Source organism: Lacerta agilis, chromosome 3 (genome assembly GCF_009819535.1).
Source record: "Lacerta agilis isolate rLacAgi1 chromosome 3, rLacAgi1.pri, whole genome shotgun sequence".
Taxonomy (NCBI): Eukaryota; Metazoa; Chordata; class Lepidosauria; order Squamata; family Lacertidae; genus Lacerta; species Lacerta agilis.
Window position 1 is genome coordinate 90,725,988 of NC_046314.1, and position 12,039 is coordinate 90,738,026.

General features: G+C 44.5%; 1 protein-coding gene across 2 annotated transcripts; it reads left to right on the top strand.

The window, feature by feature from the left end:
• The first annotated feature begins 850 nt into the window (after positions 1-850).
• Positions 851-11,758, top strand: SLC30A10 (solute carrier family 30 member 10). Of its 2 annotated transcripts, XM_033144760.1 has the most exons (5): positions 851-1,340; positions 1,858-1,905; positions 8,718-8,801; positions 9,688-9,927; positions 10,884-11,758. In XM_033144760.1, exons 1-5 carry the CDS (start codon positions 893-895, stop codon positions 11,369-11,371), a joined length of 1,308 nt encoding a protein of 435 aa, XP_033000651.1. In that variant the 5' UTR covers positions 851-892; the 3' UTR covers positions 11,372-11,758. The 2 variants fall into 2 exon arrangements, with proteins under 2 accessions (XP_033000651.1, XP_033000652.1); XM_033144761.1 differs by lacking the exons at positions 851-1,340; positions 1,858-1,905 and adding an exon at positions 6,092-6,924.
• Positions 11,759-12,039: the final 281 nt, after the last annotated feature.

Genomic DNA, 12,039 nt, shown 5'->3' on the forward strand with positions numbered 1-12,039 from the left:
TCCTGTGGGAGAGAGCTCCATATCTTAACTATGCACTGTGTGAAGAAGTACTTTATTTATCCTGAATCTTCCAATGGGGGGGGGATGCATGGCCCTGCCCCATTTTATCCCACAACAACCCCGTGGTGTTGATTAGGCAGTGAGAGAGAGAGAGAGAGAGAGAAAGTAACTGGCCCATAACTGAGTGGGAATTTGAACTTGCATCTCCTCATCCTAATCCAATGCTGGCTCTTACTTATGTAAAACCAATCCTGACAGCTTCATCCTCCCAATATAAAGGGTGTACAAAAATTAAATTGTACTTGTAATTTTGATTCAGAAAAAAAGGTGTTGCAGCTCCCAGAAGTTTGGGAAATGTTGACCTATGCCAGGGGATATGCCCTCAGGATATTGCTGAACTACATCTCCCATCATGTTGCCTGGGACGGATGGGAGTTTGAACCCAGCAATACCTTTGAAGGCATCATGTTTTCTACCTCTGGCCTAGGCCAAGGTCCTGCTCAAAGACTCACCCCTCCCCTCCAGCACCCAATGAACCTCTGTGAACAATAAGGCGGGTGTCCCAGCTGTGAAGAGGAGGAATTGTTGCTGCAGCCTCAAATGTTAGCACCCCAGGCAATGAGACAAACAAACAGCTTGTTTCATTTGATATCTTAGTTATAATAAAGGATAACTTACCAGCATGGAGTTTCCTTTACGCACTGGCGGCCTCCACGCGATAACCCCCCCGGCTTAATTGCCCTTTAAACTGGTTTTATTGCTTTAGTGCATCTTATAAAAATTAGCTTCTAAACACAAGCAGCGGCAGACAATAAAAAGGGGAGACCTGCCATTCGTTGCTTGCTAATCCTGCCAAGACCCTTCTGGCAAGCACAGAGAACGCTTCTCAGCCATGGGCCGCTACACAGGACGGAGCAGCCGGCTTTTCTTCATGTGCATCGTGTCTTTTCTGCTTTTTGTGGGCGAAATGGTGGTGGGCTACATAGGTAACTCCCTCTCTCTCACGTCGGACGCTTTTGCTGTCCTGTCTCACCTGATCTCTATGATCGTCGGCCTGCTCGGCGTAAGAGTCAGCCGCATTCGGTGGCACAAGAACGGCACCTTCGGCTTTCCCCGGGCCGATGTGGTGGGTGCATTTGGCAACTCTGTCTTTGCCACGGCCCTCATGTTCAGCATCCTGATCGAAGCCCTGAAGAGGTTCCTCAACCCACAGAAGACCGAAAATGCGCTGTTTGTCCTAATTGCTGGAATTGTAGGGTTGTCCTTCAACGCGCTCAACTATGTCGTCTTTCTGGACTGTTGTTACTGCCGTGACTCTGTTGACCAAGACATGGAAACAGGTAAGGAATTTTTTTAAAAAACACTACTTTGACCATAACTAATACTTCTAGATATAGGTTGACACTTTCTTAAAGGGTGATTTTTTTTGGGGGGGGGGGGTTGCTCCTTGATGCAGATCCTAAACATTTAAATAGTTCAATATGCGACATGATCAAAAGCAATCACGTGTTGGCTTTTTTCAAATAACAAAAAATTATTACAATGCATCACAGGCCACAAGCTTTTTGCAAGTTACTGAGAACCACCAGTACTTACCAGTGTGGCATTTCCTCTTATCAAAACACAACTCAGTTACATCTGGAAGCAACCCTAACTACTTCTATTGGAAATATAACTTTGAGGCTATGGATATTTTCCATTAGCTTTGATGAAATCATAGCTATGCAGCTGAGTCTATACTCTTCAGAGGTGGATTGACTGGTAATTTAAAACTAGACAAATTCTATTGCTGTTTGGTTAGTCTGAGCCTTTCCCAGAATATTTAAACAGTATGCTTTCCATTAATATTTTTCTTAGGCTACTCAGTTAGAGAAGGTCCGGTGATAACTCCCTTTCCTGCTTTAGGTGAGTCTTGAAAATGTCTTATTCAGTATGTACAAAAGTAGGTACAACATTTACTATTCTCTATGCATGCATTGGCACTAAGAATGTGTGTGAGAGTGACTGTGTGATCAGGGCTACATTGCTGATTTGTTGTTGCCGTGTTATGAGAAAGGGAAGCGTCATCTCACTGTTCCTTGAAATTAAGTAATCTACACTGCTGGCTGAATTCTGTCAAGAGAATAGTAGAAGTCTGGGAAAAGGCCAAACAGTAGAAATGAAAATCTGAATCCCCTAAGCGACTTTAAAAAATAAATAAATCGGCATCTGCTTAAATCATCTGGAGCTTTATGGCACATTACGCAAGTAAGTTCTGGGTCCAGAATTAAGAAGCTGCACTATAATAGGCAATGTCTCTTCACTGCACTGCCAATGGGGGTCACATTTGTTCTTGCTTGAAAAAAGCTACACACATTTCATTGGATATAACTAGTTTGTACCAATATATTATGTCAAAGGTATATGATTTCTGATTTTAATTATTGTTGTGAGCCGCCTCTACTGACAGCTGGGCAAGTTGCAAATGTGTTACACAATTAAAATAAAACAAAAGGTTGGAAGTTGTGTGTCGACTCTTTTTTCTCATTAGGATCTTGGGGAGAACACATAATCACTCCACTGTTATTTTCTTGGTCAACCAAGTTTGATATTATTTATGTATTAAATGTATTCCCCACCCTTCCTCCCAAAGGAGCTCAGTATGGCAAACACCTCGGTAATAACAAATACAATTAAAAACAAGATAAAGCAAATTTAAGAGCAAATTCTGTGTCTGGATAGGCTTGCTAAAACAGAAAAGTTTGGGACAGGTGTCTAAAGGAGCACAGTGATGGGGCCTGCTAAATCTCTCTCTCTCTCTCTCTCTCTCTTGATGGCAATTGTGTGAGTCACTAATGCCCTAATACTAAAGCAGAACATTTGAAGTCAGTTGTCATGCTCTACCAGGACATGGGTGACCGACTTGATGTTCTCCAGATCCTGTTGGCCAAAAGCTCTTATCCCCGCTGACCATTGGTCATGCTGGCTGCAGCTGATGGGAGTTGGAGACCAACAACACCTGGGTTGGCTATTCCTGGACTATGCCAACATTTAGGTGTCAGAGATAACTGTTTGTCTAAACACGAGCAGCTGTAGCCACTATTATGGCCAAATAAACTTGTAGAATTGGGAGGTGTGGCAGGCAGTAGTCCAGTAAATTCCCTCCCCTTTTAGCTTGAGTGGTTTCTTGAGCCTACAGTACCTCCCCACAGTGCAGGAGCAATGGAAACCGAATGTAGAGAGGACATATTCCAAGCTATGCAATCCACATCTCATCACACTCTGCCCTTAGTGATAACTGTGCAGCCCGTTGACGTCAATGGACACGGCAATTATCGCTTTCTAGCAATTAATAATCTGGATGTTGTATAAATGGCTATTAGCCAGCTTTGCACTTTGGTCACAATTATTAAGAATCCTTCGGAGGCTAACCTTTGAAAGAACATGCCATCTTACAGAGTCACTCCTTTTGAACAGACTTGGAGCAAAATCACACATTCTTTTAGGTGTACATTTTTTCTTCTTTTTTAATGTGTCCCTCAAAATGCCAAGTGGGAGTTTGGCAAACAGGTTTTCAAATGCATATCTCATACAGGTATGCTTGGCAGGATTGCCTATAGCTCCTTCTTGAATATGCAAAGTTATTCTTCCCCGAAATCATACAGGGAGCACAATTAAAAGTGCTGGTGCTTATCTTCAAAGTCCTTCAGGGATGGAATCCAGATACCTGCAAGAACACCTGCTTATAAAGTGAGGCAGTCTTTTGAGGATATCATCCAGATGCCCTACCTGAGGTAAGGCAGGTGGGACTAGTAGTCGTGTTGCCCCAGTTTAATCCTTGCACACATAATTAATAGTGTGATTGGAGGTTTAAGCAACAGAAAAGAGGATAAATGATGCTAAAACTATGCTACTAACAGAATGAGCCTTTTTTTTACACCTTAATGTTAGTCTCCCAATCTCAGTTAGATCTGCTTGATATTTCAACGGTTAAATAAATGGGAAGTACAAATGCTACCGTATTCAGATAAAATATTATTCTTTCCTTGGCAGAACTTGGCACGCCAATTTGGGATATTAAACATATCTGCAATCATATTCTTGTCTGCTACAATTTGATAAGGCAGTGTCATTTACAGCATCCACTTACAACTTGGCACTAAAACACTATTGCCACCATCCAATCCAGCAGCATTGGCGTGCATCAATTCGGTTGGGGAACAGAAAGAAAGAATCCCACTTTCTCATGGTAAGAGCTGTTCCACAGTGGGACAGACTCTCTCGGAACGTGGTGGGCTCTTCTTCAATGGAGGTTTTTAAGCAGAGGTGGTCATTAGCCCTGGATGCTTTGGTTGAGATTCCTGCATTTCAGGGGGTTGGACTAGATTACCCTCACGGTCCCTTCCAACTCTACAATTCTATGATACATGCAGGATATAGTGAAGATATATCATGTCTTGTTCACCAAAAAGCAGCAGAGCCATTTTCTCTCTCTCAGGAGAAAATCATATTCTTTTGTGCATGGTGGTGGGGAACAGATGCTGTTTCATTGGTTTTTGAGGATGAGAATATCCTATAATGGATGAATTTTTTAACAGGCAAGGTGTATGACTTGGACAATACAGAAAATGCTGCCTCTTTTTGTTGTTGTTGTTGATTTGTAAGCTTTTAGTGAAAAGAGCTATACCATTGCTTGTGATTTCAATTAGTTCCAGAATTTTTTCATGGTGTCTAATCTATGCCCATTGAACCACAACATTCCTTGACGCTGGATAACTTTCCCTCCCATCCTGCGATGTTTGATATTGGTGATTCACTGAATTTCAAAATAGGTTATTCAATGGCAACATTAATTTGAATAATTCCAAATTAATTTAAGCTGATAACATTTTAAAACATGTCATCTGCTTAAATTAATTTGGAATTATTGATGAAGATCCATTTGCAGATTTCCACCATGAATTTAAAGTACACAAGTTTCCCCAAAGAATCCTGAAAACGGTAGCTTCTCCTTCACAGAGCTACAATTCCCAGTGCTCTTAACAAACTACACTTCCCATGATCCTTTGGGGAAGTCAGGTCTTTAAATGTGCATTGATTGTAGTAGCACTGGATTCATGTAAATAATAATAATAATAATAATAATAATAATAATAATAATAATAATAATAAATTATTTATACCCTCCCCTCCCTAGCCAGGACTGGGCTCAGGGCGGCTAACACCAAATATATGATACATTAAAAACACAATCAAACAATTAATTGAAATACAGCTTGAAATTAAAATCAGGATGAAATTAAATGGCAGCCCACGAATGACAAGATAATATTATATAAAATATGGAATAGTCTTCAGATTTGATTCCAGCTTCTATAAGAGACAGTGAAATTGAGAAGGGCATAATTGGTAATATTACTTTTAAAAATAATCCTTGAGCTGGAAGGAAGCAGAACATCAAGAATCCTGGGGCTTAAATGTTTTCTGGAGATGCTTATATGGGTTTTAATGAGAACATACATATTCAAAACAAGCTTTTGGGCAGGGCGAACCTGCGCTTAAAACTTCTTATCCTCGATTGCTCTTTCAAAAATTATTTTATGGCCATTTTGGCTCTGGGCTCAAACGGGGCAGGGGAATCCATAAATATTGGTCAATAATTTAAGATATGATGAGCATTTGCAAATAACAGGTAGATTATAGGATCGCCAGCTCTTTATGATAAAGGCGAGTTCACACCCATAGCTGCAAAACATGGTCGTGAGAGCATGTGTCCGGCAACGGGGGGAAATGATACACCCTAAGGTGTGAGTGGCAGCGCCCCAAATGATCCCCAGGAGCGGCAGGTGAAACCTTCACCTGTCCAACATCTTCCCTATTTAAAAACAAAGGAGGCAGAGATGCTGAGATGGCTTTTCTACCTTGACTGCGTGCATGGCAAGCGCATGGGCGGGGTGGCGAGTTGGCAGTCGGAGTTTTTTTTCCCCTTTATCCTTTAGCGCTGATGGATAAGAAATTGCGGACGGCGGCAAATCTCGCCGGGCGGGCGCTGTCGGTGCAGAAGGGCGTCGGTGCCGCCCCTGCCGCGCCTTTATAAAGCAAAGTGCAGAGTCACGAGCAGCGGCAGGGCGCGCAAAGCACTTGTTGCCAGGCGGCGGAGAGGGCGATCAGCGCTGCGACTTCGCCTCTCTGCCCGCCGGTCCAAAGGCGCAGCCAGCCCGACGGAGGAGGCGACGGCGAAGCAACAAGCCAGCCCGGAGGCTCGCTCGGGGGCTGGAGCACAGGAAGCCCCTCGAGGGTTTCAAGAGTAGGGGCGCCCACCCGGCAGCGCCCTCCTCTCCAAGCGCGCCGCCTCCCGCTTCGCCATGGGGCGCTACACTGGCCAGACGTGCCGCCTGATCTTCATGCTGGTGCTGACGGCGGGCTTCTTCGTGGCCGAGATCGTGTCGGGCTACGTGGGAAACTCCATCGCGCTGGTGTCCGACTCGTTCAACATGCTCTCCGACCTGATCGCGCTCTGCGTGGGCCTCTCCACGGGGCGCATCTCCCGCCGGCGCGGGCGCCGCAGCCCCGGTGCCTCGTTCGGCTACGGCCGCGCCGAGGTGGTGGGCGCCCTCAGCAACGCCGTCTTCCTGGCCGCGCTCTCCTTCACCATCCTCGTGGAGGCCGTGCAGCGCCTGGCCAGCCCCCAGGCCATCCGCGACGCCGAGCTCATCCTCATCGTGGGCGCGCTCGGCCTCGCCGTCAACCTCGTGGGGCTCCTCGTCTTCCAGGACTGGGCCTCCTGCTTGCCCGCCTGCCTGCGACGCCGCCCGCCGGCGGCCGCCACGCCAGAGCCCAGCCTCGACGGAGACCCCGAGCCCGGCTCCGACGCAGCCGTCCCCGAGGGCGCCCTGCCAGCGGCCCGCGACCTCGACCTGGAGGCTTGGAGCGTGGACGGAGCAGGTGCCTCTCGGTTTCCTCCTTCATTGATTCCCTCGCCTCTTTTCCTCTCTTCACCATTTTCTTTCTCCTCCCTTGCCCTTTTCTAATGTTTTCTCTCTCGCTTTGTTCTTATTTCCCCCATATTCTCTTCTTTGGGAGCAGATTTTATGCATTGCATTAGCTTTCTTTGCATCAGTTTAACTCAGGGGTCAGCAACCTTTTTCAGCCATGAGCTGGTCCACTGTCCCTCAGACCTTGTTGGGGACCAGACTTTTTTTTTGAAAAAAATAATAATGAACGAATTCCTATGCCCCACAAATAAACCCGAGATACATTTTAAATAAAAGGACACATTCTACTCACGTAAAAACATGCTGATTCCCAGACAGTCCACGGGCCAGATTGATAAGGCGATTGGGCCGCATCCGGGCCATGGGCCTTAGGTTGCCTACCCCTGGTTTAACACATTTCCCACCCAACCCTTTTCCTTAACGCTTTTCCACGCTTCTTATTGTTATAATTAGAATTCTTCTATTTACAGTGGTACCTTGGGTTAAGAACTTCATTCGTTCTGGAGGTCCGTTCTTAACCTGAAACTGTTCTTAACCTGAGGTACCACTTTAGCTAATGGCGCCTCTGTTCTCATCCTGAAGCAAAGTTCTTAACCTGAGGTACTATTTCTGGGTTAGCGGAGGCTGCAACCTGAAGTGTCTGTAACCCGAGGTACCACTGTATATTATGATGAATAAATATATTTATCCAGCCCTATATGCTTTCTTCCCTCTTGTTTTTCACTGCCACCCCATCACATCCCCCATTCTTATATTGGTACTTTGTTTTTTTTATAATATTACATTTATACCTCACCTTTTCTCTGGGGAGTGGTACACATTTCTCCTCGTCTCCATTTTGTCCTCACAGCAACCCTGTGAGGTAGGTTAGGCAAAGAGATAGGGAACCAAGATCCTCCAGTGAGCTTTTGAGCTGGGTGGGCATTTCAAAGCCTAGTCCATCATTTCAACCACCACACGGGCTCTCTTTCTTTTTAAATCCTCCCTAAAGTTCTCCAATCCTAAGCTTTCCCTATTCTTACTTTTCTCTTTCCAACCTCTCTTTCCTCTACCTCCATCTAGTCTCCATTATACGCAAGGTGATTTGAACACAGGTCAAGTACCAAGTGCAGATTTTACTGTAGAATGCCAGTTAAAAGTGGGTATAGTTTAATAACTTCTAATGTTATACTGACTTTTAGGTAGATTAGATGAGGCAGATTTTCCATGCCATCATCAGCTTTCTGGTTTGTTAATTTTCTCTCACCCCACACCTTTCTCTCTCCTTTTTACACCTTACCCCTTTCTTTTCTATTCCTTCCTGTTCCCTTCTCGCATGTTTATTAGCCTTCCTTTCATTTTTGGTGTCCTTCCCTAACAACATTTTCTCTCTGTGTTAGTTTCTTTTTCTTCAAATACATATTTTTTTTTTGGGGGGGGTATTTTGTTTTTGCACTTTGTCCTTTTGCTCATAATTTTTTTTTAAACTGACAAAAAAAATTGTGTGGGTGTTTGCAGAGCTTTTAAGCACAAATAAACAACCGCGATTTATATGTATTGGAGTTGGTTTACTTTCCGCGTTTCCATGAAATTATGCGTCAGCTTGCAGTTATGCTTGCGCGTGTGTTGTCTGCATGCAGGTGTGGGAGGGTCATTGCTAAAACGTCTGGTACTGTTTAAGATTTAAGTTGGTTTTGAAAAGATTGGTGTTTTTTTCTGTTTGTAGAACTTATACACAACACAGCGTTTCTTCTTTGAATGCAGGTGACACCATAAATACCCAGAACAAGCCCGAAGACGAGGTGATACAGAAAAAAGAGAAAAAATCCGAAGCTTTGAATATCAGAGGTAATACAGGATAGACGACTTATCCAGTTTTGGGGGACCCTCTTTATTGGTGACCTGTTCCAGTTTATTCCCACTGTTTCTAAATACATTTATAGTACAAGATATCAATAAATCATATTTAATCCAAAAAGTTATTAAATTACTGAGCAAATTAAAAGAATACAGATAGAATATAGCTGCTCAGATGCAGCCAAGTTGACTCCTGGAAGGTCAAGTTTAGAATGCTTTACACATGCTGTAGTTCCATGATGATGTCCATATATCTGACACATTAACAATAATATCAAATGATCCAGCTTTCGGCTTGTGGTCGACGAGCTTAGGGACGCTCCACATTTTATTTTTTACTTACACAGGCATAGGAGAACATAAGTGTGTGAAGATCATGTGCCCATGTGCTTTACTGCATGTCTTCTTCTTTGGTGATCACCCGTAGCCAAGTAGAATTGTCTTTGCCATGAATATGGTCTTAACAGTGTGTCCATAAGTGACTGTGGAGGCCAATTCTGGGTCAATGGGGAGCCACAATAGATGGTGGTTTCTCACTATGTGTACATGTGGCAAAATGGACTCACTTCCATCGCTGAGCACCCATCCTAAGTAAAATTTCACTTATAATGTCCTCTGTAGTTTGCTCTTCCATTTTTAAAGTTAATGCTTTGAATCTAATACCAGTGCTCACATGAATGTAGTCATTCTGTGACGACATTAGGAATTATGGGTCTAGGTCACATGTGAAAGTGGAACCTTGATTTTAATATTGTTCTATTTATTGAAAGTTAGGTTCAAAAGCAAGTTTTGATCAAGCTCTGGTTGACATCTACTGCCTTTGAACCACCCAAAATCTGATCATCAAAGTGAATGTTTCTCTTGTCCTTTATTTCAGGTGTTCTTTTGCATGTGATGGGGGATGCTCTTGGCTCAGTTATTGTTGTAGTGGCTGCTTCCATATTCTATGCACTTCCTCTGGACGAGAACACCCCATGCAACTGGGAGTGCTACATTGATCCAAGCCTGACCATAATTATGGTGATCATCATACTCTCGTCAGCCTTCCCGCTTATCAAGGAGACGGCAACAATCTTACTGCAGATGGTTCCCAAGAGTGTTAATATGCAGTTGCTGAGTAAGTTGCACTTTACTGCCGAAGCACTTAAAAAGCCAGTGTTATTCCTGGAATTACATTTCTGGATTATGCTCCCCACCACCAGCTCTACATTCTCAGGAGCTTTGAGAAACTGACTCACATGGTGGTGTCTTAGCAACATGACTCAAATCTTGGTGGATTAGTGAAAGCATGCATTTCGAGAACACAGTACTCATGCAAAATAGCAGGCGTTGAGCTGCTGTTCCCTGAAATCACTGCATACATCTATAGATGTAAGAAGGTAGAAGGATAATGGTTAAGTGCCCAGAGGGCATTGTTAGTTGGGCAGTATAAAAATAAATCTTTTGCCTTATGTACACACTCAGACCATGTGAAGTTTTGGGGGCTTTTTTTTGCTTTTGAATTTAAACTTGTGCAGAAACTTTCCAAGTCTCCAAGACATACCCCCCCCCGAATTATGAAGTTAGGGTTTGTGTGGTTTTTTGTGTGTGAAATTTTTTGACTTTGAGGGGCAATATAGTTCTGTCGTCCCATGGGGATATCTTTCCAGCCTGGGGGCAGGGGGCGGGTTGAATCTGATGTTGCCATTTGTATGTTTTAAACCTCATGCAAGGCATAAATATCCAGTGCTGGGTTCCCTAAAATTACGCTGGTACCTAGTCCATACAGATACTTGCCATTTAGCAGGGTCTGTTTTTAGTACCTCACATTTGATTCAATCAGCTAATGTTTCCAGAACTATTCCAGGAAGACTCTAGGAATAGTTTGGCATGGCCCAGTTGTTCTGCTTCTCCCAGGAATGTTTTGGATCTGGCCATGAGCCTGCCGTAAAATGTATTTGTCCTGGAAGGTTCTCTCTGCTTTTGCTGGACAGTGTTTCTGATCAAATCACTGCTGCCAGTAGACCCTTCATGAAATCACACTGAGTTTATTTTCTGCTTGTTTTTATTGTGCTCCCCCCCCCCACCAAACAGCAAACAAGCTGCTCGAAGTGCCAGGCATTACAAGCATTCACGAGGTGCACGTCTGGGAGATGGTCAGTGGGAAGAACATTGCCACCCTCCACGTCAAATGCCACACCACTTCCGATTACCAAGACGCTTCGCGCAAGATGAGGGAGGTGTTCCATGAAGCGGGGGTCCACTCGGTCACCATCCAGCCAGAGTACACCGACCAGAAGAGCCCCGAAGTCCTGTGCAGCACTCCGTGCATCTCCAGAGCTTGCGACCCACAGCTGTGCTGCAGCCAGCAGGAAGCGGCCCTAGCTGAGGTCAACGGCTTCAACGAGAAGAAGAGCAGCCTGTCTCCCTCTCTGCACAAAGTCTTCCACAGGAAAGATGTGGTGGAGATTCCCATCGAACCCACGTGGGCCGAGGAGCCCGTCAAAAAGCACAGCTGCTCAAAGGACAGTTACAAAGAAGCAGGCGATGCCAAGCCCTATATAAGTAGCACACGATTCTAGGCAGCTTGGGCTCGCGCTTGGGGACTGCTGTTCATCTAGGGGCAAAGTTATCCTTGGCAATGCCCCCTTGGCTAAAAAGCTGCTGGCAAGCACTTGCCGCAGGCCTGGGGAGTGGCATTTGACAGCTGGGTGTCCAATGCATAGCATAACACGGGATCTAGAGCAGGTGTTCTTGGCTTGTATCTAAAGGTCTAGCTGTGCAGGTAGAAGCCCCTTCTATCCATGCAGCCACTGGTACCTTCAGCCCTGCAATTCTGAAAAGAGGGAGCACCCTACCCCCCTCCCAGGAAAGCAGAAGTGCCTTTTAGCCAGCCCTTGTCTTCAAGGAATGTTTCTGGCATTTGCCAAATATGTCCAGTGCCATTTTGACACTTAATTCCTTTTTGTCCAGGGCTAAATATCTTATGGCTGAGCACACTGGTGGTTTTTTTTTTTTTACCTCTGTCTTTATCAAAATGTTGTACTCATTTCTCTAAGTTCCCTTTGATTGGGCTGCCCCAGAGCACCATCATGAAAGAATGAAAGTAGGCGGTAGTTTCATTAGTCTTGTTTTCAAATGCCTCTTCTTTACTTGAAATTAGAAGTGGGATTTATGGAGAAGGGGGGGCACCAAGTGGGGGAAAGGGTGGCCTATTGTTAGGCAGGTTTACCTGAATGCTGGCAATGAA